The sequence below is a fragment of the Saccopteryx bilineata genome, chromosome 1, assembly GCF_036850765.1.
Source record: "Saccopteryx bilineata isolate mSacBil1 chromosome 1, mSacBil1_pri_phased_curated, whole genome shotgun sequence".
Classification (NCBI taxonomy): Eukaryota; Metazoa; Chordata; class Mammalia; order Chiroptera; family Emballonuridae; genus Saccopteryx; species Saccopteryx bilineata.
The window spans coordinates 284,333,720-284,358,953 of NC_089490.1; the positions used below are offsets into that span (position 1 = coordinate 284,333,720).

Genomic DNA, 25,234 nt, shown 5'->3' on the forward strand with positions numbered 1-25,234 from the left:
ATTACCTGACTTGCTAATAACAGCTAATCGAACAGGTGTGAGGTGGTATCTCATTGCCATTTTGATTTGCATTTCTCTAATAGCTAAAGAAGATGAGCATCTTTTCATATATCTGTTGGCCATTTGTATTTCTTCCTGGGAGAAGTGTCTATTCATATCCTCTTCCCATTTTTTTATTGGATTGTTTGTTTGTTTGTTGTTGAGTTTTATGAGTTCTTTGTATATTTTGGATATTAGGCCCTTATCTGAGCTGTTGTTTGAAAATATCATTTCCCATTTAGTTGGCTTTCTGTTTATTTTGTTATCAGTTTCCCTTGCTGAGCAAAAACTTCTTAGTCTGATGTAGTCCCATTCATTAATTTTTGCCTTCACTTCTCTTGCCATTGGAGTCAAATTCATAAAATGCTCTTTAAAACCCAGGTCCATGAGTTGAGTACCTATGTCTTCTTCTATGTACTTAATTGTTTCAGGTCTTATGTTTAGATCTTTGATCCATTTTGAGTTAATTTTTGTACAGGGAGAGAGACTGTAGTCCAGTTTCATTCTTTTGCATGTGGCTTTCCAGTTTTCCCAGCACCATTTATTGAAGAGGCTTTCTTTTCTCCATTGTGTGTTGTTGGCCCCTTTATCAAAAATTATTTGACTATATATATGTGGTTTTATTTCTGGACTTTCTATTCTGTTCCATTGGTCTGAGTGTCTATTTTTCTGCCAATACCATGCTGTTTTGATTGTCGTGGCCCTATAATAGAGTTTGAAGTCAGGTATTGTTATGCCCCCAGCTTCATTCTTTTTCTTTAGGATTGCTTTGGCTATTCGGGGTTTTTTATAGTTCCATATAAATCTGATGATTTTTTGCTCTATATTTCTTTAAAAAACGTCATTGGAAGTTTGATGGGAATTGCATTAAATTTGTATATTGCTTTGGGTAATATAGCATCTTGATTATATTTATTCTTCCTAGCCAAGAACAAGGTATATTCTTCCATCTCATTATATCTTTTTCGATTTCCCTTAACAATGGTTTATAGTTTTCATTATATAAGTCCTTTACATTCTTTGTTATGTTTATTCCTAAGTATTTTATTTTTTTTGTTGCAATCGTGAAGGGGATTATTCTTTTGAGTTCCTTCTCAGTTGTTTCATTGTTGGCATATAGAAAGGCTATTGACTTCTGTATGTTAATTTTGTATCCTGCGACCTTACTGTATTGGCTTATTGTTTCTAGTAGTCTTTTTGTGGATTCTTTGGGGTTTTCGATGTATAGGATCATATCATCTGCAAAAAGTGATACCTTTACTTCTTCTTTTCCAATATGGATGCCTTTTATTTCTTTGTCTTGTCTGATTGCTCTGGCTAGAACCTCTAGTACCACATTAAATAAGAGTGGAGAGAGTGGACAACCCTGTCTTGTTCCTGATTTAAGGGGGAAAGCCTTCAGTTTAGTGCCATTTAATATGATGTTAGCTGATGGTTTATCATATATGGCCTTTATCATGTTGAGATATTTTCCTTCTATACCCATTTTGTTGAGAGTCTTAAACATAAAATTGTGTTGTATTTTATCAAAAGCCTTTTCTGCATCTATTGATAAGATCATGTGGTTTTTGTTCTTTGTTTTGTTGATATGGTGTATTACATTAACCGTTTTACGTATGTTGAACCATCCTTGAGATTCTGGGATGAATCCTACTTGATCATGATGTATTATTTTTTTAATATGTTGTTGTATTCGATTTGCTAGTATTTTGTTTAGTATTTTAGCATCTGTATTCATTAGAGATATTGGTCTGTAGTTTTCTTTTTTTGTGCCATCCTTGCCTGGTTTTGGTATGAGGGTTATGTTGGCCTCATAAAATGTGTTTGGAAGTATTGCTTCTTCTTCAATTTTTTGGAAGACTTTGAGTAGAATAGGAACCAAGTCTTCTTTGAAGGTTTGATAAAATTCGCTGGTATAGCCGTCAGGGCCTGGACTTTTATTTTTGGGGAGGTTTTTAATGGCTTTTTCTATTTCTTCTCTACTGATAGGTCTGTTTAGGCTTTCTGCTTCTTCTTGACTCAGTCTAGGAAGGTTGTATTTTTCTAGGAATTTATCCATTTCTTCTAGGTTGTTGAATTTAGTGGCATAAAGTTTTTCATAGTATTCTACAATAATTCTTTGTATATCTACGGTGTCCGTGGTGATTTCTCCTCTTTCATTTTGGATTTTGTTTATATGAGTTCTTTCTCTTTTTTCCTTGGTAAGTCTTGCCAAGGGTTTGTCAATTTTGTTGATCTTTTCAAAGAACCAGCTCCTTGTTCTATGAATTTTTTCTATAGTTTTTCTGTTCTCTAATTCATTTATTTCTGCTCTGATTTTTATTATCTCCTTTCTTCGGCTGGTTTTGGGTTGTCTTTGTTCTTCTTTTTCTAGTTCCTTAAGGTGGGAAGTTAAGTGGTTCACTTGGGCTCTCTCTTGTTTGTTCATATATGCCTGAAGCGATATGAACTTCCCTCTTATCACTGCTTTTGCTGCATCCCATAGATTCTGATATGTCGTATTGTCATTTTCATTAGTCTGTATATATCTTTTGATCTCTGCACTTATTTCTTCTTTGACCCATTCATTTTTTAAAAGTATGTTGTTTAGTTTCCACATTTTTGTGGGATTTTTTTCCTCTTTTTTGCAGTTGAATTCTAGTTTCAAGGCTTTATGATCAGAAAATATGCTTGGTACAACTTCAATTTTTCTGAATTTGCTGATATTGTTTTTGTGGCCCAACATATGGTCAATCTTGAGAATGATCCATGTACACTGGAGAAAAATGTATACTCAGTCACTTTGGGATGAAATGTCCTGTAGATGTCTATCATATCCAGGTGCTCTAGTGTTTTGTTTAAGGCCACTATGTCTTTGTTGATTCTCTGTTTGGATGACCGATCTAGAGCCGTCAGCGGTGTATTGAGGTCTCCAAGTATGATTGTATTTTTGTCAGTTTTTGTTTTAAGATCAATAAGTAGCTGTCTTATATATTTTGGTGCTCCTTGGTTTGGTGCATATATATTAAGAATTGTTATGTCTTCTTGATTCAGTGTCCCCTTAGCCATTATGAAATGGCCATTTTTGTCTCTAAGTACTTTTCCTGTCTTGTAGTCAGCATTATCCGATATGAGTATTGCTACACCTGCTTTTTTTTGGATGTTATTTGCTTGGAGTATTGTTTTCCAGCCTTTCACTTTGAATTTGTTTTTATCCTTGTTACTTAGATGAGTTTCCTGTAGGCAGCATACAGTTGGATTTTCTTTTTTAATCCATTCTGCTACTCTGTGCCTTTTTATTGGTGAGTTTAATCCGTTTACATTTAGTGTAATTATTGATACTTGTGAGTTCCCTATTGCCATTTTATATCTTGCTTTCTGTTAGTTTTGTGTCTTGTTTGATCCTTCTCTTTCGTTTTTCTATCTTTTGTTTTTATTTGGTTGTATTCCATACATCTTTCCTCTGTTGCTATCTTTTTTATCTCATGTGCTTCTGTGGTGGTTTTTTCAATGGTGGTTACCTTTGAGTAATGAAAAGGGTCCCTACCCTGTTCATTGTAGCAAACTATTTTGTGAGTACTTTTGCACTCCATCGTCCTTTGCTACTGTTAATCTCCGTCTTCTCCCCCTCTTTCTTTTTGTTGTTGTCACAGTTTAAATTTGGTTTTATTGTGTTCTTCTTGGAGCTTTTACTTGTGGCTATGTTTTTTTTTGTTCTTTGTATCTGATTGGAGAACCCCCTTTAGTAATTCCTGGAGTGGGGGTTTTCTGATGATAAATTCCCTCATCTTTTCTGTATCTGTGAATGTTTTTATTTCTCCTTTGTATTTGAAGGATAGCTTTGATGGGTATAGTATTCGTGGCTGAAAGTTCCTCTCTTTCAGGACTTTAAATATTGGGGTCCACTCTCTTCTAGCTTGTAGAGTTTCTGTTGAGAAATCTGATGATAATCTAATGGGCCTTCCTTTATATGTTGTATTCTTCTTTTCCCTGGCTGCCTTGAGAATTTTTTCTTTGCTATTGGTTTGTGTCAATTTCATTATGATATGCCTTGGAGTGGGTTTGTTGGGGTTAAGAAAACTTGGAGTTCTGTTTGCTTCTTGAACTTGAGGCTTTAGTTCTTTCCACAGGCTTGGGAAGTTCTCATCAATTATTTGTTTAAGTATGTTCTCCATTCCATTTTCTCTCTCTTCTCCCTCTGATATACCTATTATTCTTATGTTATTCTTTTTGATGGAGTCAGATAATTCTTGTAGGGCTATCTCATTTTTTTTAATTTTTGAGTCTCTTTCTTCTTCTCTCTGTTGTGCCTCAAGTTGCTTGTCTTCTATTTCACTAATCCTCTCTTCTATCTGACCTGTTCTATTAGCTAAGCTTGTTACTTCGTTTTTCAGCTCGTGAATTGAGTTTTTCATCTCTGTTTGATTTGTTTTTATAGTTTCAATTTCCTTGGACATATATTCTTTGTGTTCATGGAGTTGTTTTCTGAGCTCCCTATATTGCCTTTCTGTGTTTTCTTGTATATCTCGGAGGATTTTTAGGATTTCTATCTTGAATTCTCTGTCATTTAGCTCCAAGGTTTCCAATATATTAAATTTTTTCTCCATAGATTTTTCCTCATCTAGCTGTGTTACCTCTCTTTCTTTTGTATCCATGATATTCGATTTTCTCTTCCTTAATGGCATCTGAGGGTGGTTTTGTTGATAGTATTAATGAGATTTAATAAAGAATAAAAAGTTAAAAAAAATAAAAAAATAAATCGAAAAGAGTTGTTTTTTTTTAAAAAAAATTAATAATGAAATAAAGAAAAATAAAATAAAATAAAAATTTTTTAAAAAAGGAAATTATTCCCCCCCTCTTTTTTTCCTCTCCTCTCCTCTCCCCTCTTTCTTGAGAAAATCTTGTGGTGGACTGTGAGTTATAACAAACAATGCCTGTGATGGAGGGCCTGAATTGGGGAAAAGTAATAAAGGGGCAAAAAAGAGAGAAAGAAAAAAAAAAAAAAAAGGAAAAAAAAAAGAAAAAAGAAAAAAGAAAAATAAAAGAGCGTATGGACCCACAAAAAGCAAATAAGGAAAAAATTTGGGTCAAGAATAAAATGATTTGCTTTTAGGTGTTGGTTTTCTAAGAGTTATGATGAGAGGAATAAGAGGAAAATGGAAAAATGGGGGGACAAATTAAAAACTTACTATTGTATTTAGTGGAACAAGAACTAGATAATATGGAGAGCCAGGGATGGGAGCACTGCTAGTGAGTTAAAAAGGTGAAGTAAAAACCCCCCAAAATGCCACAAACATAGGTTTGAGTCCCAGATAAGATAATTTGTTTGTTATTGAGGTTTGAATGAGAGGAGATGTAAAGGAGAAAGGAAGAAACTAATATAGAGGGAGAAAAGAAAGAGAGAGAGAGAAAAAAAGAGGGAACCACTAAAAGAAGAAAAAAGAAAGGAGAGAGAGAGAGAGAGTTAAGGGTTTTGGAGTGCAACCCTCATAGAGAGAAAGGAAGAGAAGAGAAATGATAATGGGAGATGTAACACTTATGGGTAGTGTAGTTCAGGGAGAGGAGAGAGTAAGACCGGTAGAGAGTTAATCGGCCAAATTGGAGGAGGAAAAAAAAGTCTCAAGAATGAAGATAAGAGAAACAAACGAACAAATATAATAAAATGGGATAGGTTATAAAGTCTGCAGATTATTCTTGATTTTGAGAGGTTATCTTCTTGCTTTTTCTTTTCTCTCCCTCTTCCTGGTCGGTGACTCTGTACCCCGGGTTCTGCCCCTTTGGCACGCTCAGGTAGAGGTTTGCAGTTGATAAGTCTCTATGGCAATGTCATGTATTGTGCTTTATTCTCGTTGGGAGTCGAGGCTCATTAGCATTTATAGGCTCCGACAGTGAGAGAGTCCGTGTTCCTGGAGCCTTTCTCCTAGTCTTTCCTTCCTCAATTAGTAGCCTGATAGTCCAGGTATGGGGTTGCTGCTGCCTCTGCCTGGATAGTAAGAGGCTCAAATTGCTTGCAACTCCCCACTCTATTTCCACTCAGCACAGGGCTCTGGGTAAGGCTCAGTCAGTCAGAGCTGCTAGCATAATCAGGCGGGCTTTCCGCCCACTCGAAGTCCTCTGGCTCTGCCACTCTATCCGGTAACACAAGCGGGCGCCCACTTCCGGGGCGCTTGGAGGAAACTCTCACTCACTGTCTGCAACCAGGATATCCGGCCAGCAGTCTCACGCTCTGAGTGAAACCCCCAACCGCAGGGAAAAGTTGCAGTGTTGGAATTGAGTCTCGCTCCGTCCCCGTGTGCGGCTCTTGCAAGGCGCTGGGGCGGCCCGAGATTCCGCTTTGGCCCACACAAAGGCCCCTGACTCTGCCCCTCTGTGCGATAACTCGGGCGCGCACTGCCGAGGCACTCGGAGGAATCGCTCACTCCTTATCTGCGCGCGCAAACCAGGATATGAGGCCGGCCGCGGTTCCCTCTGAGTGAAACAGCCTCCAGCACGGAAAATCTCCACCGTTGGGATTAGTTCTCACTCCCTCCCGTGCGTGGCTTTCCCAGGGCGCTGGGGCTGCCCAGAGACTCTGCCCTCAGCCCACAGAAAGGCCTCTGACCCTGCCTCTCCGTGGGGCAACACGGGCACCCACTTCCGCGGCTTAGGAAGAAATCTCTCTTCTTGCCTCGGTTTATGTACTTGTGAAGTAAAAATAGTATTTCTTCTGGTGAGAGCCATGAAAAACAATTTCTTGATTAAATGGTACTTTATATAGATTCCAGAACCTTTTGCTAATACTATCTTTAGGATTCAGGCCTTAGAAGTGACACCACATTTGTATATATGTTTTATTACTCTAGTAAATAAATGCCTTAAAATTGAAAAGGACCCTAGTCTAATATTAAATCCCTAAAATTACCTAAATTATCTGCATAGGAAAAATGTTACAGCAAATCTTTATACAACTTAAAATATTTAATACAATGAAATACCTAAACATTCTGATTCGTACTTAAGGACCTTACTGTTTTCACAGGGGACTTCAAATGAATATGAAGAAACCTCAGTATCCATCCATTCATTAAATAAAAAGTTATCAGGTTCTCCCATTGTGTTTTGCATTATATTCAGTGCATTTAGTATTTGTTATTTCTTATTTCTTTTTTAAAAAAGATTTTATTTATTGATTTGAGAGAGAGAGAAAGGCAGGGGTAGGAAGGGGAAGCCATCAACTTATAGTAGTTGCTTCTCATATGTGCCTTGACTGAACAAACCCAGAGTTTTGAAACAGCGACCTCAGCATTCCAGGTTGACATTTTATACACTGTGCCACCACAGGTCAAGCTAGTATCATTATTTCAAGCCAACAAAAACTGAATACTTGTAGCATTGTTCCCTTCCGCATCTACAGACATCACCACTTGGTGGGAAGAAGAGACAAAAGAGTATTTAATGTGTGCATATTTTCACAGCCATAAGAAGACACTCTCATTTATATTAAATTTCTCCCCTTTAAAAATAGTTTCCTGTGATAATATTTTGGGACAATAAATTCCACTGTTACTAACATTTATATTAACGTAAGAACTGTGAGTAATTATAATTGATATCTGAATTATTGTTACAATCAACAAAAGAAATGAGAAACTCGTGTACAAGTTGAAAGTATTTTCTAACCAAATGGATTTGGAAAGAGTAATAAATATCTGAGATAACAATAAATGTATGGATGGTACTAAATACAATTTAATGGAAATATGTATGATTTAAAAGGAAAATCTGAATTCAAGGACAAAGAAGAGATGTCACTCTACACTTCTTTAAATGAAACATGGACCCAGACAAGTCACTCTCTTTGAGTTTCATAATAGTTTTAAACTGCCCAGTGATTAACTCTGAGTTCCCTTAGAATGCATGTTTCCATAGTCGTCCATTATATAAATATATAGTCTACCATTAGCTAATGTCACCACAATTCAATTTAGGTAATATTGTATTGGTATGTAACATATACTATAATTAATATAGTTATATAATGTAGAATGAAATGAAACATTTTATGTCAACTTTTCAAATTCCCTTATCATTGCCCTGGCCGGACGGCTTGGTTGGTTAGGGCATCATCCGGATACACAAAGGTTGCAGGTTCTATTCCAGGTCAGGGCACATACAGAAACAGGTTGATGTTTCTGTCTGTCTCCCTTCCTCTCTCTCTAAAATCAATAACATCAAAAAAATTTTAATTCCCTTATCATTATACATGAGGAGAGTGAAACCCAAGTTTCTGCAGCTAGTTTGGGGCAAAGCGACAACCTGAGGCCATGACTCCTAACTTCAATGCAGTCCTATGTCTCCTTTAGACATGGGTCCCCTTTAAAGGATGCATAAATTCAATGACATCCTTTGAAGAAATCCAGTATTCTAATTAGACTGAAAAGGAACATTCAGTGTCCCTCCTACCTCCTTCCTACAGTCAGGAGGAATAAGGGGAGGTTGATCCATACCCATGAGGCCTCATTTAAGACCCACCTTTCTAGGCAGAACAAAAAAAGCAGCACTTCATGTGCAGAATCTAAACAGTCAGCGGAAACTAAGATTCATGCTTAGTGGTTAGTTGACATTTAATACAGGTGACGTCTACACACACACACACACACACACACACACACACACACACAGAGTTGCTCCATAATGAAATTCTATGTTTTCCTAGAGAGTCTTATCTGGAAAACATATAACCAGGGGAAGGATCTCCTGTGAATACTGGACAATGCCTGGGAAAGAGATCTTTCATACGGTGTGAGGCTGTCTTCCCACCACCCTTGGCACCAATCAACCTGCAACATAAGGTCCCACTAACATAAAAGGTGGCTTAGAAACAGTGTGAAGCTTTACTAAGTTCTAAACCAAAGACTATAACTCTTCTATGACTAAAGGTCATCCAGTGGGGAAAACCAGTTCCTAGTGGCTTCAGTGTTAACAGTCCAGGGGTTATTTTCCCCCCTCTTTAGTTTCAGAGAGAGCATGCATTTGCCAGGTTCAAAGGGAAGTAAGGCTCTGGTTCATCTGTCTGTCCTTCTTTCCTCCCTCACCTGCTTCCTTCTGTCCTTCAGCTTTCTCTTTCAATCATGCCTTCAGTAAGGAGTGAACCTCCTTACTGAAGGGACATTTGTCCCTGGTGACCAGCATCCCCAACCCCCCACACCCTTGGTGAGCCCAGCTGAAGTGGTTCCAAGGGAGAAGCCACAAATCCCTCGTGGCCACGCCATCTTTCTTTCTTTTCTTTTCTTTTTTTAGATTTTTATTTATTCATTTTTTTAGAGAGAGAGGAGAGAGAGAGAAGGGGGGAGGAGCAGGAAGCATCAACTCCCATATGTGCCTTGACTGGGCAAGCCCCAGGTTCTGAACCGGCGACCTCAGCATTCCAGGTCAACGCTTTATCCACTGCGCCACCACAGGTCAGGCACCATGCCATCTTTCAAATGGGCTTTGCCCAAGGATTTGCAGCTGTATGGTGTCTTCAAAAAAACATACCAAAACCATGGCCCTGGCAGATCCACTTAGCTATGTTCTTCTTTAAAAAAAAAAAAAATGAAATGACAGATTTTTTTTTTCCATTTTTCTGAAGCTGGAAACGGAGAGACAGTCAGACAGACTCCCGCATGCGCCCGACCAGGATCCACCCGGCACGCCCACCAGGGGCGATGCTCTGCCCACCAGGGGACGATGCTCTGCCCATCCTGGGCGTCGCCATATTGCGACCAGAGCCACTCTAGCGCCTGGGGCAGAGGCCACAGAGCCATCCCCGGTGCCCGGGCCATCTTTGCTCCAATGGAGCCTTGGCTGCGGGAGGGGAAGAGAGAGACAGAGAGGAAAGCGCGGCGGCGGAGGGGTGGAGAAGCAAATGGGCACTTCTCCTGTGTGCCCTGGCCGGGAATCGAACCCGGGTCCTCCGCACACTAGGCCGACGCTCTACCGCTGAGCCAACCGGCCAGGGCAAATGACAGATTTTTGACAAAAGATATTCTGCATGGTAAAGATAAGCATTTATTTACCAAAGAACCAATGTATGATTTCGCCTGCCTGAGAAAGTCTAACGAAACAGAAATGAGAAAGATGCCTCCTCCAACCAGCAGCCTCGCCTTATCACAGAAGGCAGTCTGGCTTCCCAGGAGAACTTGACCCACCATCCTTTCTTTCTGCCTCCATGTTCCTATTAGAATACACATTAGGGGCTCTGGCCCAAGCAATCCTCCTAGGCAGTTCTCAGGTGGACTGTGAACCCCAGGGGCACTCCAGAGAGCGGTGGAGCAGACTGGCAGGAAGCGTCCCAAGTGTTTCTGAGGCAGGTGTTTCTTACACTAAGAGAGGGAGAGAAATCCTAGGAGGAGGTTACGGGAATTCCTAAACAAAGACAAGAGGAGAATTTGCACTGGGACACGATGGTCTACCAGGGATCTACTTTGCCCTCCCCTCTGAAACAACCAAAAGGAAAAAGGAAAAAAAGAAAAAGTAGATAAAATGCATGAAATACTGATTTTCAATACCCTGGGCACTATGCAAGGCAGGTTGGCGACCCCAGAGAGATGGTGACTGCGGTGATGCCAGCTCACTGCCTTGAGTTTCCAGGAAAGATGGCCTCCGGTGACTGCCTGAGTCGATGAGACAGAATTCAGAGTCCAACTAGAAAACCAGAGAGGCCGGAGCTGCCAGGACTGAGTGTGGGAGACTAAAGCCTGCAGAGAGAATATTGACTATCAGGGACCCTGGAGTCTCCAGCCGAGGGCAACCAGTGCAACTGTGAGGACCCTGGGGACTGGGACAAGCCATAGGAAGGACAACAGAGAAGAGAAGCCTGTGCTCACATGAGGCAAGAGACACCTGGGCCTATCCACCAGACTAGAAAACCTCAAATTCACGCATCAGGTACGCAGAAGGGTTCTACCTCAGTTGCAAAGAATAAATTAATCCTAGACTAAATGTTGCTCTGGTCTTAACAAGTCTTAAAAACAAGCTCCAAAGAGATCAAACAGATTTGACGTAATTTAACTGTGGCAGAGGTAGGAATAAAAAGTGGTCAGTTTTGGTATGAACCAAGTAACTCACATGGTCCAACTGAGATCCGAAAGATTACATTTTCTTTCATGCTTGCCTTTTAGATTACTGGGTCGATTTATTTTTAAAAAAAGATACTTAACAAAAACACTGTTTAAATTTTATATTAAAAGACAAGTTAGTTTTTATACAGTTTAATGGCTTATATACATGAAACTGGAAAGCAATTTAGTTTCAGAATGTAGCACACAGTATCCTTCATTAGGGGGAGCTGTGAGACTGATAAATGTGACACTTTTGTGCTCTTTAAAAATAGACTACTTCTGTGAGAGAACACGTGCTAGCAGCCTGTTCCATCTCTTTTGCCCCCAGTGTCTTTGAGCTCTACAAAAAATAAAGCTGAAACATGAATCTTGGCGTAGAACAAATGGTGTCTCTCAGCACCGTTTCCCTGCCATTCATTTCAGTAAACACGCACTGGAGGCAGTTGAGGACTGTCAGTCATCATTGCTGGATCCAGGGATTAATGATGACACAGGCACCCTCCTAACCAATAAGTAAAAGTTTACATGGGACCCCAAACTGCTAGCTCTCTCTCTCTCTTTCTCTCTCATTTATACTTGAAGCTCGCCTTTACAGAATGACATTTAATTAGGGCTATTGGAGAAAAACATCCAAAACTAAGTTGGGAGAGTTGGATATGGGAGGAGAACGTCTTAAATATAAGATACCATCTTGTCATTCTTGTACATTTCACAGGATAATGAATCTTTTTAGAATATACTAGTAAACCTAAAATTCAAAAGGCATTTTTTATAATGGAAAGTATTTTTAAAAGCAAAAAAGTTAGATTTTTTATATATCAAAGCTCAACTCCTTTCACATATTTCCTGAGCTTTCGATTTTTGAGGAGATAATTGCCTACAAGAGATGGGTAATGTGTGCTGGACGGAGAAAGAGAGAAGAGAAAGCAGTGTGCAGGTTAGGAATAGAGAATATGCATGAATCTTGAGGTTCTGGTTTGAATTCTCAGGTCCTCTCAGCCCCAAGAGGCAAAGCCAGACATAGACATCCCCTGGGTGGGAGCCAGTTCCCCCTTTTGGCCTTGAGTTGGTTTCAGTTGGGTTACTGGCATCTACAGCACAAAGGAAAATGCTACATATTTTTCAGTGGGATCAATAAAAAGCTGTATTATATATGTTAACATAGGAGGTAGAAACAACTCTTTAAAAAGTTATGGAATAAGATTACACATAGACACTAGTATCACAGTTTTATTTAGGCAACGATTTTTAGTGTAATGGAAGGATGGAAATAGGGTGAATAATTTAAGTCAAGGCACCTGGTTAACAATTCAAGTTAAGGAGGTTTCAGGCAGCAAGAAGTAAGAATAACAGCCAACAACGGGGCCAGGCACTGTTCTCCATGTTGAACATTTACTCTCCTATTTAATCCTTACAGTCAGCCCAGAAGTAAAGGGGTAGTTATTCTGGTTTTATCAATGAGGAAATTGAGGCCCAGATCCATTAACTATCTTGCTCAAAGTCACAGAAGTAATATGCAATGGACTAAGGCTGTAAGAAATGGAACTAAGACTGCTCCTAAGGGAAGATACAAGAAGAACTTGGATTGGAACATGGGGATCATTTCAAAGATGAGTGGGAAAGTATATTAGAGCTGTACTGTGGGAAGGCATATAGAATCTTCAACTGCCAAGCTATAGAAACAGAAATATCTGAAAATGCAGCTTTGGTTTCCAGGTGAGACAGAAGACCAAGGACCTGAGATTCCTATTTTCTTTCTCCACCACTTCAGCTGTTTCTAAGTCAGAATCCATGAATGATTCCAGAGCACACGCCAATGATAACCACGGTCACAGGTGCTACTGGCTGAGGTCTCCAATGGGCTAGCACTTTGTACATTTTCTCGTTGAATCTTCTCCCTCTGAGCCCCCTCCTCAGTCCATCATCATATCAGTTTCTTTTATAGCAAATATTGATTGTAGTTAATTTCAGTTTTTAATATTGAATCCCTGTTAGATTTTAAATTCTGTGACAGAATTCATACACATGACTCTGGATTCAAAGCTAAGAGAGCTTGACATGTATGAAGCACATAAAATAGTGAATAGAGGAATGAATATAAGCGATGAATGAGTATTAACAATGAGTGAATATCAAAGAAGAAAATGTCAAAAATAAGTGGTTAATTAATGACATTATATATGATTTTTATCTACTTAATGTTGCTATACATGAAATATTAGCAATAATTAGCATGTATTCCTATCCATGTATAAAGATATATGTATATAACAATGGGCAAAAGATCTAAAAACTTTGGACACTCACTTTCATTTACATGAAATAGTTTTTTTAACTTTCCCCTAAAATGTCTTCAAAATTAGGCAATTAGGAAATATGCCTCATTTGTTCCAAAAGTTTCCTTATCAGTATTTTTTGCAGAATTCTTTCTGGCAAAACGTGGGTCTGAAAGCTTGACTTCTCCAAGGGGACCCAGGAGCAGCCTCTGCACACAGTACTCTCTCGTGAAGTCGAGGGGGCCAGAGTGTGAAAATCAGCCACTACCCAGCCTTCCATGCGATAGAGAGAATGAGTCCCTTCTTTGTTTTTGTTAGGCAACCTCAATCCACTGGAGAGCACTTTCAGATATTGTTATATCCTCTTACACACAGACAGATAGATACACACACCCACACTTCTAGTCACTTTTTAGATTTTCTGTATCTCTAAGAACCCATATTGCAATAATCATTTCAAAGGTGTCTACAAGAACTGTCATACTACCTCTAGAGAAGGTACATTATTTTATGCCATTTGATTTTATTTTTAATCTATAGGAATGGAAATGGAGAAGCCAGGCAATATTTTTCAGAAAGTGAATTATGTCAATGTCCCATATGGACAAATGTTTTTAAAGAGAGGATTTGTTATAACCTAAGTTGTCACCTAGCAACCATGGCAAGCAGCTGCTTCAACCATCACACCTATAAATATGCTTTGGCCTGGAACCCTCATAGCCCTTCCATTCTCCGCTAGTGACTAATGGTCTCATGCTCTCTGTTGGTGAACATCTGTTGATGGTAAGTCCTGCCGAATTTTTCTTAGAAAGGTCAGTGAGTATCCAGTTACAGATTTTAACATTTCTTAGTGCAAAGTGTGAGAATTTTTTTTAATCCTGTGGACACATAATATGTTCCCCACTGTGTATGTGTGTGTCCAGGCAGAGAAACAAAATAAAAACAGGTATGTGTCTCTGCACAAACAGCATTAGAACCATGACAAAGCAAATGAGATGTGTCAACTGGAGGATTAAAATAAGCAAACACAAGATTAAGAAATTACAGAGCCCTCCACTGGAAGCTTTCGCTTTCTCAGACCAATTAGCCACGTGAGCAACTCCTCCCCAGGCGGGACCAGGAGGCGCCACCTAGATGCCGGCTGTTTCTGCCCCAGGAGCCCAGCCCCACCTCCCTCGGGGCAACTTGTGGTTCTATGTGGGGCTTGCGCTCTCTCTGGCTCAATCTCTCTCTCTCTCTCTCTCTCTCTCTTAATACTGCTTGAGGTGAATCAGAGATCAGTCCCTCTGTGAAAGTGCCCCTTTGTCCCTGCCATCTCCATCTATGCACTGCCACTCCCTGGCACCACTGACCCATCAAGATAATCTGGAAGGTTGGCACTCAACCACCATCACGTTACTGCTTATGTTATTCTAGTTTCTATAAACAGATGCCAGTCAGTAGTTATTTTCCAGGGTTTTCAATTTTGTTAACTTTTCAACAACTAGACTTTCATAAACTCAGGGCATGAACAATTAAAATTCCATTACTAGCTTGGAACAAGCACCTACTTGAGACCTGCTGAAGATTAAACACCCTTTCATTTACGGATGCCAAGATTTGCTTCACTAACTATCCCCGGGGGAAGAAAAGGTTTCTACTTTATTTCTGAAGAACAGATAATGTCTGAGTCAGGAAGCACTTCCCAAGGAAAACAGAAATTGTTACCGGGAAGTGAGTTGGCTAACTTGGACAAAAGCCTTTCTTTGCATTCTACTTGGGACCCACGATTTCCAGCGAAGTCTGTTCCAGGATTTACTGCAGTTGGAGTCAAAGGCAATTGTGCCCTCCCTGCCTTTTTCCACCTTTGGCCTAGTTATGTGAAACCTACACCTCTGTGACAATACTAAGGGATATATTTCTTACAGAGCAAATTTCATCAACAATCTCGTTCCTAATTTTGTTTCTCAGAGAACTTACCCATTTCACTGGGCCTGAGCAGGCACATCCAACCCAAACAGAATGAATGAGCAAGTTCCTCCACAATGTTTTTTATTATGAAAGCCTATTAAAGTTAATTTTGTTTTGAAGACTCTGTTGTCAGTCTTTGTGGTAAGGGGGTACCCAGGAATACAGCAAATATGGAGTCAATGACTATTGGTTATTGAGGTATTCATTCAAGATGCTGGCCTGTTACATTGTGGGCCACATTCACACTGTAGTTCTTTTAAGAGTTCATCTTTCATTTATCTTCATTTTTAATCCAGCCATGGAATAACATCTATGGCATTTAAAGGAACACACCCTTACTAAGAGGATCATTCATATCATCTTATCAGTCATAGGAAAAAAACCTGAGAATTTCATTAAGATGTCTCAATGCTTGCTACACTTGTCATCAGCCTCCCTCAAAGCACATTTTAAAAAATAAGCTATTGTGTGGATATCGCATGCATTAATGGTTAAATTTGTACAAAGCAATACTCAGTAACAGCCTGCAGTGATGATGGGTATGTATGTGGGGGTGTGCAGGGCACACACTAGAAGGGGCTATGTGACAGTCAAGGTACAAATGGATACAGGTACATGAAATGTGTTACTGGACAGAAGTCTTTTGCTCAGAGAGGGTGTGCAGTGGTTGATACTATGGAGTGAGGATGAATTTCAAAAGAAGTTATTTCTCCTAGTAATAGGTTCCTTAGGAAAGTAAAATTATAAAAGTTAAGTAATACAGCCTGTCTGATTTAGAGAGCACCTCTATAGGAATGCATTTCCCCCACTTTCATATGTTCAAAGAATAAAAATAGGAACTTGTCTAATAATGAACTGAAAAGAGTCATCCTTCAATGCATTTCTGATTACTGTAACAGTCATTGTGTTTTAGATCTGAAGTTTAAAAAAGTTCCTGAAAACTTAAGAGTTCCTCTTAAGTTTTCATTTCCATTCACATTATGAATTAGCTTAGGAAACCTTATTCTTAAAGTTGGTATTCCTTTGTGAAATGTCATTCAGTGGAAATAAATGAGATCTGAATGATCTAGGCTGAACCTTATGCCAGCGCGAGCTGCCTGCCCATCTACGCTGTCCTCCTTCACTTTCACCTGTCGCAGGTATTCCTCTCCGCTTCTAGACTTCAAGTTCCTCTCAGTAGTGTTCTGGAAAATCTAACAACTGCCACATGTGATTTACATGTGGGAAAACTGCCAAGTATATTGGAGACCTGCTTGCTCAATATTCTAGCCATTTCGAGGAAGTCACCTTTCCTAAATCGTATCATACAAAGTGTGTGGTGTTCACACCTACCACCTCCCTCGGGCACAACGTTAGTAAGTCCATACCCCTCGTTTCTTTCCCCTGGGTCATCGTTTACTAGACTGGCTAGTTGGTAAAATTTTAAATGCCTCCTTGTCTGTCACACACACAGTTTATTACTGTTTCATTTTCTGCTTGTACTCTATCGTGCAGGTACATAAAATGAAGTTGGTAAGATCCTCTAGGGAGATGAAACAGCTCTTTGATCTGCCTAAGTTCTTTAGTTGTCCTAATGGTGAGAGCCATCCAGGACCACAAAACTTGTTTGGAGTTTGAGACTTGTTTGGAGGTTCTAGCAAGGGAGCACAGCTACTGGTATACCCTTGACCGAAGAACGGTCCTCTCCTCTATTGGGGAAGGTCGTCCTCTTCAACCGAGTGCACAGCTTCGGGAGGGACGCACATGGAGCGGTGAGGGAGGAAGGGGACACCCGCCTGGCCAGCCAGATCAGCTGAATCAACCCTGGCGATCAATGGGGTGACAGATGTCCAGCCAGATCGCCTTCACATCCATACAAAACTACTGAGAAATAGCACTTTGCTGGGCCTGGGTATTGTAGGGTCGTCTTCATCCAGCCAAGTAGATCAATGAGGTGCTGCTAAACACTTGATCCTGAGCTACTTGGGAGCTCACTACCCTAGGTGAGTCTTCAGGGAACTGACCACAGCCAATGGAACCAGCTGGCCAAAGAAAATCACCTATTTGTAAACAACACATTGACTATTTTACACAAACATGCAATGAAAAACAGAGAAAGATATAGATGCATCCCTTAATCGCTACCTTCAAGTACATTTTATGCTTTAGAGTTGTATTTTGATCAGAACTCAATCTATGATGTATTTTTTTTTTCTAGTTCATGTAACCATAATGCATTTTCAAGAAAGAGAAAAAAACGGTGGATTCCATAAGAAGCAATTGTTTTTAAAATCAGATATATGCCATGGCTTCTCTTATCATAAATGAAAGCCTTATACCTTCTAATCTATGCCATCTTTAACCAAGCTATCCAGTTCCAGCAGGGTTTGAGTGATCCCTGTACACACAGCCAGCAGGAACCTCAGATGCTGAGGATGATTAAGTTCACTTAAACATTAAGTTTCTTTTGAATACATAGCCAAAGAGAACAGGAATGAATCGACTCTGTGAATTATGTTATGAATTACCTCTTTGGAATCCTAAGAGCAAATAAAATTAATATTCTTTTAACAAATTATGCTAAAGAATGTGGGGATATAATAATATACAAATCAAAAGCACAGTGACCAAAGAAGTCACTCCATTTGGAGTTCTGACTAGTCCATAGGAGGAACTCGGGTTTCTGGGTCTATACAATATGAAGCTGAACCAGACTGGGTACTGACTGTTTTCTGGATCATGTCCCCCACTTTGAAATATCTCAGGAAATCGGAGGGTCCACTGGCCCTGGGCTGAGTACTGCTGGCTGGGATATTCGGTGACATCTGCTCAAGGATTCTGTAATCAGCTATACAGTCACATGTTTGCTTGAAAAGCTGAATTAGTATAACACCAAATAAGTGTACTATTTTTATGAAATAAACATTTATTTTCTCATATAAAGAGCAGATTTAGAAATTGATATTAATTTGAAAAAGGAATATTTAAAGTTAGCAATATCCCTTAAAACATCCCCAGTGATACTGATGGAACAGAAAATCTTAGACAATAACTACTGGTGACACTTCAAGTGTCATATCTCAGGTTGAAAGAGTTTCCTGGCAAACGGGCCTCCTAATAAGCAAACTTCCATTACCTGAGGCTGTGAGGATATTAAAAATGTAAAATGGCAAACCCAGGTTATGCCAATGTTTGCAGTCCTGTAATAGAGAAACTCAGGGTCATATAAGGAATTCTGTCTTTTCTTTACAATGGGTTGCTGGTTCCCAGGCCCCTGGTGACGGCAAGCCCAGAGTAGATGTCCTGCTGGCCGCCTTCTGCACGAGCGGCCAGCTGGACCTGTGAGAGTGGCTAGAAGCTACAACCTTCATTGATTTGTCCCCTGAGGTAAAACAAACTAGAAATTCTGTGTTCAGTTAAAGCCCTGACCTTTGATGTCACTGGAAACATGAGCTGGAGATTCCAGAGCTGGGAGTTAGAATGTAAAGGTAAATTTACCAAAAACAACTAAGCATCAGAGCCTAATTACCTGGGAGTAATTAAATCCTCCCTCTCAGATTTTCATCCTGGGGTTTAAGAGGGCTATTGTATCCTTATATATTGCCAACAATGGTCAATTTCAAGCTGCTTTTTCAGTATTAGATAATTCCCCCCTTCCTTTATCTAGAATAGTACAGATTACCCATTAATTCTAAACCATAATAATAAGAAATCGGTGTGAATATTCTTATACCTGGGAATAACCTCAATGCTGACTGGGGACTAACAAAAACCAAGTAGTACACTTTTGGGCATTCAACTCAATCCAATAAGTTTTAACTCACACACATGTGCAGTGGGAGTTATACAACTTCCAACTGATTCAGGGCATGGGACAGAGATTGGTAGTTCTTACATAAAATACCCCCCACACACACACACACACACAAATTATCCATGATTTCTAGTTTATTTAAAGAGGAGTAAGAGCCTGGCTGGTGGTGTGGCACAGTGGATGAGGCGTAGACCTACAATACTGAGGTCGCTGGTTTGAGGCCCTGGCCTTGCACATACAAAAAGCAACACCGAGTTGATGCTTCCCGCTCCTACCCTCCGCCTTTCTTTCTCTCTCTCCTCTCTAAAATCAATAAAATATTTAAAGAAGAGGAAGAATTTGAGTCAAAACAACCCACACACAGGATCGTTCTTATGCTCATGCCTCCACCAACCTTTTTAGTTGTCTATTTTTTTTAAAGCAGTATTTATCAGCAACTTGCCATTACTGATTCTCTTCAATGCATTCAATATGTTTTCATAGAGGTAAACGACTGCTATGTATTAAGATATAAGTTGACCTAATGTCTCAAATGTCAAAGTGACAGTGTTTTAAACAAGAAATCACTTCATTTTTCTCTCATGTACAGTGGAGCAGAGCAGTCCTAGGCTGTGTGGGGGTCTCCATAATGTTGGAGATCTATGCTCTTTCCATCTGTTTTCCAGATACCCTCAGCATCACACTGCCATCCATGGTCCAAGATAGTTACTGTCCAAGGCTCCTGCCAACCCATCCACATCACAGCCAGCAGGGAAGGGAAAAGGGAGCCAGAGAGTACTCCATTTCCCTTAAAGTCACATCCTGTAAGTCGCACGCAAAGCTTCCTCCCACCTCCCATTGGCTGGAACACACTGGCCATGCCTAGCTGCAAGAGAGCCTAGGAAATGTAAGTCAATTACTGGTGGCCATCATCTAGCTGCAACTTGCAAGTCTATTACCAAAGGAAGGGAAGATGGGTATTCAGGAACAAACAGCAGAACCTCCCACAACAATACAATTTTTGATCTCTTATTTCATCAGTTTACATGATTCATAATTAAAATGATGCAATTACAGTAGCAACAATAGGCATAAAAAGATTCGTGAATAAATACACTGACTTGGTAAGCACACAATTCAAATGGTAGAATAGAGTCAGGGCAGATAAACATTTCCTGAAAAGAGCCAGACAGCAAATACCTTCAGCTCTGTTGAACACACAGTCTCTGTACTCAGCTCTGCCATTACAGCATGAGGGTAGCCACAGATGAAATGCAAATATAAGAGCCTAGTCGTGTTTCCATAAAATCTGATTTACAAAACCGGGCTGCAGGGTGGAATTGGCCTCCTGGGTTCAGGGTGTCATGGGCTTCAGCCATGCAGCTCCACAGCGGTGACAGAGATCAGTGATTGACCCAACAAGCTGACTGAGAACCATTCAAAGAGCTTCTCCTATAACAACACCCCCATGTACTGTGTGCTTATCGAGTGCTGGGAACTACATTAGGAGCATTACCATATTATCTGCAATCCTCACTACAATGTGGCAACACAGGTAAACGCCCCCATTTTCTAGATGAGAAAGCAGGCAGCCAAGAAGTGTCAGCACCACGATCAGATCTTTCCAGGTCCTTCCAGCTCCAACCCACCAACTTGCCATGACTGTTCTACAGTGGTTGGATGAAAAACAGTCCTATTGTTAATAATAACTGAAATAGAAGCACACAATTTCTCATCACACTCTTGGTGAAGTTGTTATGTGCAGATTTGACTTGTAAAATATTACAAAGAGAAAGGTTTCCTTCTGATCTTAAAATAGTCCTTGCCCTCACAGTTTATCTGGGATTTAGCAAAGAGACATCTAACCTTCAGATTTTCCTAGGTAAAGTTTCTACCCTCTGAAGCTTCAGAATATTGGTAACTGGGGGTTTGGGGGGCCCCAAATGCCATTAATATCACTTAGAACTTTTAGGGACTTTTTAGGGTCATTCAAAACCAAATAAACAAAATTTATTCTCCCATTGCTTCCCCTGCCACTGGCTCCCAAACTCACGTTGGCACAGTGTGCTTCACTCCTACATACATCCACCCTCTCCAAGCATGGCAGACCATACTAATTTGTCCTAACAGTCTTTCCAGACCCTTCCTTACAAAGCCTCACCATCCTTACCAGAACTCCAGGCACCTTCTCCAGTTCACAGGCGTTGGCACAAGAGAAGGAGGCCATTTGCCATCAAACCCTCGCACCTGCCTTATGGAACACAACAGCTTCCCATTTTCCCCTCTGCTGTACCCAAAAAAGGGATTATCAGTTACTTCCTTTATCGCTGACGTCAGTGTTGTACCTTTGTTTACTGGGCAAATCTCTTCTTGTTTCAGCAAGCAAGTCAACGCATTCCAGGTTTATAACTGATTTAGGTATGTTTTCCTTTTATAACAAAGCCTATATCGCAAAGTCTTCCTTTGCAAACCAAATATACTTCTGAAAGAAAGTCTTCAAAATATTAAAAACCATGAGGAATGATGACCATTGAGAATTCACGTTCAGTTTAGTTACTTTGGAAAGAAAGCTACCCACCACTCACACTACAAAGCTGCTCCAGAAACATTTTGTTAACGTCTGAGAAAACAGAGCCATGTTTAAACATACAAATGCCACATAATTTGTGAGTCCTGCCTAGAATTCCCTATGAAATATACACTATTAATTTCCAAAAAAAATGTAAACATCTTGTCATTCTCTTGCCTTATCTAAAGACAGAGTATATAGGTTAAATTTTTATAGGTATAATTTGAAGATGATAGATGGATTTGTTTTAAAAATAAAGCACTTGCCTATCATTTAAATGAAACAGCTCCATGAGATGTCAGCTCATGAGTCACAGGGCAGTCTTTGCGAACAGCTGCTCTGTTTACAACCAGCAAGAGGCCACATCATGATGATAATTACTGCATGACACTCCTACTTAGGCACCACCACATGTGGGTGTCTGAACAGCTCTGGAGTACCAGTCTCCACCTTCGACATACAGCACTCTTCATAAATCATTTACCACAAAGAGGGGACTACTGGGGGTTCGAGCCTTTCCCTCACCTCTTCCCACATTGGGCGCTCACAACAATACTACCCCCATACCCCATCCAAGATAAAGAATCCACAATCTCAGTTTCTCCCCAGACACTGCGAAAACCACAGAGCAACATCTTTTATAGCCCTCTGTGGCATTTAGCTAGTGGGTGATAATCATGCCCAGGGCAGGCCAACCTTGCAAAAATGAGGCTGTATTTGGGGAGGGGGAGGGGAGTGTGGCTGGGCCTGGAAGACTGACAGGCCTCCTTTTAAGGGAAACACCACTGCCCTCTTGACCACCACTTACACTTGTGTGTATCTCCCAGGGACAGCTGGGACCCTCCCACTGTTTCCCAACTTCTGCATCGGAACACTTTGTGACCCACATGGACTGTCATGCATTGCTACATCTAGGTTTTGCCTCTTGCCTTTGCCAATTTGGACTCACAGACAGGTACCATGGGTGAGAGAAGGCAGTTCGTGGTGTGAAGGTACAGGCAGAGCACAGAGATCAGAGAGAGACAGGATGAATGAGAGCATGAGAGAAAAATCAGAAAAATACAGGTAAGAGCAGGTCAGGGTTAGGACTGTTCTGCCTGATTGCATCTCATTCACAGAAGACACTTGATGAGGTCATTATTACTCTGGTCAAAGAGCCAGAAGCCAATATTCTCCTGGGAGGTCATTTTTATTTTCCCATTCAGAGTTTACCGGTGATTTCACAAGAACAGTAAAAAAACATAAATAGAGTTTTAACTCACTTCTGCCCAAGAAGGTCCTTTGGCTGGTTTTTGTACAATCTTATTAGGCTGCAACATGGCCAACCATCCCCAGAAACAAACTAAAACCCCTGAATTTAAGTTGAAAAAGAAGTTTGATGGCTGAAGGGCTGAAGAAAATTACTGATTTTCAAAGCAACCATTCTTTAGGCATTGCAAGTTGATGCTTCTCAAACACAAAATCAAGGCATTGTATTTCTTTTGCCCTACCTCCAACTAGCCTTCTCTAAACTGAATGGCTTTCTGTCCTCCAGTCCTAAGTTAAAAACTAGGTGAACGGAAGACTTCCTTTTCTGTTTCTTCATATACAGGTATATATTAATTTGTCTGTGGCAGAAGCTATTCTCCTGGTAATTACTTTATCTCACTCCAGTCCAGAAAGACCTTAGTTGGCTTATAAAAGTATGCAGAAAACAAGGAATAAAATAAACACCTAAGGGAGCAGAGCCTGTGGTCTGTAAGATGCATTTGTGGAAACTGTGCACTTCTTCCAGGAGATGCAGCCCCAGCCCAGGCGGACAGCTTGGGGGCTGAGTCGGGGATGGGTGTCAGGCCACAACGGGTCTCTCAGCTAGATGCCTTGGGCTTGGCATACAGCTGGCTATTCCAGCCATGGGGGAGGGAGTGGCCCTACAGCTAACGGTGCTGACGGGCCTGATGGGAAAGAAAGTAAGTCCAGGGGAAGAAGAGTATGCAAAAGTGCATTCCAGAGGGTTCCCTATACTTGCTAAAGGCGAGCTGTCATTGTACCTCCCAATAACTACATCAGAGATGGAAATATGATCGCTTAGAAGATTTGCAGTGCTCATAAGATTAAAACAAACCAACTGGACAAGAGAAACACACATGTCCTGAATCTGAACTTCCTCCTGCAGACACTCAGCTCACTGTGGGCCGCATCGGGCCGACATCCTTGCTTCCCACTAGAAGAGGTAAATTCACTTAACAAAATGCAGCATAACACCCACACTCACCTGGGTTAAAGCAATCCTACGAAGGAGGATAAAAACAATGTGAACCAAACACATCCCCCCTCATGGCCCTATTCCAAACATGAACACGCAGACTATCCAGAGTAGGCCAACCAGGAATGCTCTGGGCGGTTCTGCATGGAGCCCAGTTGAGACCACCATCTAAACAGCGTGGATGGACAGCACACACTGAGCACCTTACATTATGTCATGACTGTAATAAGGATATTTACAAGGATTAGATTCCAGATGCTTGAGACATTTTCACTCAAAATGACCTGTTTTGTGCTGCAAAAGCAATGTATAACTTCTGTAAATATCATTATGATTAACTACTTTTTGAGGACTTACAATGAGCCGCTCACGAAACTAAATATTTAATGCAGATTACCAAATTTTATCTATAAAAGAAGCCTCTAAAGTACTATTATCCCCATCTAACTAATAAACAAAATGGAATATAGAGAGACTAAGAAACTTGCCCAAGGTCACTCAGCCAGTAAATGCGGAGGCTGGGATCTGCAGCCAGGACTGAAAATAGCTTTGCCTGATTCCAAAGACCATGCCGGAGTCACTCTACACAATGGATGAAATAGGTAAGTGTTTATGCCTAAAGATCTGAGCTTCAAAAAACAGCCATATAAGTAAGTGTATTCATCAAAAACTACTTTAGCATTCCTCTGTTAGGAACAGATGTCATTGGTCAGCAATTTTTTTTAGGAGAGGGTTCCAGATAGAAAGTTCCACTATACATATCTTTTCAACAAATAACTGATTAAAAATATTTTATAAAAACAAATACTAAGTAAATATTTTTCCTCTTCCTAGAAGTTTTAAATGAAGCCCCCAAATTCTTTGACATTCTTCCCAAGGAAAAGTGAGGTCTCCATGTCTTCATTCCAGACTCTGGAATTTTTGGCTGCTTAACCACCAAAACGTGGTGGAAATGATGTTGGGTCCAGGCCTTAGGAAACTGGCAGCTCATTCTCTAATTAGAAATATTAAAGTGGTGCATCACTCCCATTTACACGGCAAAACAATTTTCAATAGTACAGTAATAATATATTTGGGAAAATCCAAGGGGTACAATATTCTGCAGGCATAAAAATATGCTTCCAAATGTTAGAGGCCACCAGGAAAGGCTCATGAGAGAGAAAGAAAAAGGAGCACACAAAAATTGTATGCATCGTATACAATTATCATAACTTTGCCCCCAAAACCTATGTCCAAAGAAATACTTGAAGGTAAAATATACCAGCATTATTTTAGGGCAGTAAGATGACAGTTGATTTTTTTCTTCTTTATATTTATTTTTCC

The 25,234-nt window shown here is 40.3% G+C and overlaps 1 protein-coding gene across 3 annotated transcripts in view; it reads right to left on the bottom strand.

Annotated features, from left to right (window-relative positions):
• The window catches only part of RETREG1 (reticulophagy regulator 1), a 134,197-nt gene that overhangs the window by 13,969 nt on the left and 94,994 nt on the right, over nt 1-25,234 (bottom strand). The window contains exon 1 of one of the 3 annotated variants that reach the window (XM_066243986.1): nt 21,933-21,973. The exons of the other annotated variants lie outside the window; for them this stretch is intronic. Coding sequence (XP_066100083.1) covers nt 21,933-21,958 — 26 coding nt within the window. The 5' untranslated portion in view covers nt 21,959-21,973. Of the gene's footprint in view, nt 1-21,932; nt 21,974-25,234 lie in introns of those variants that run through there. 3 annotated transcript variants of the gene reach the window in all.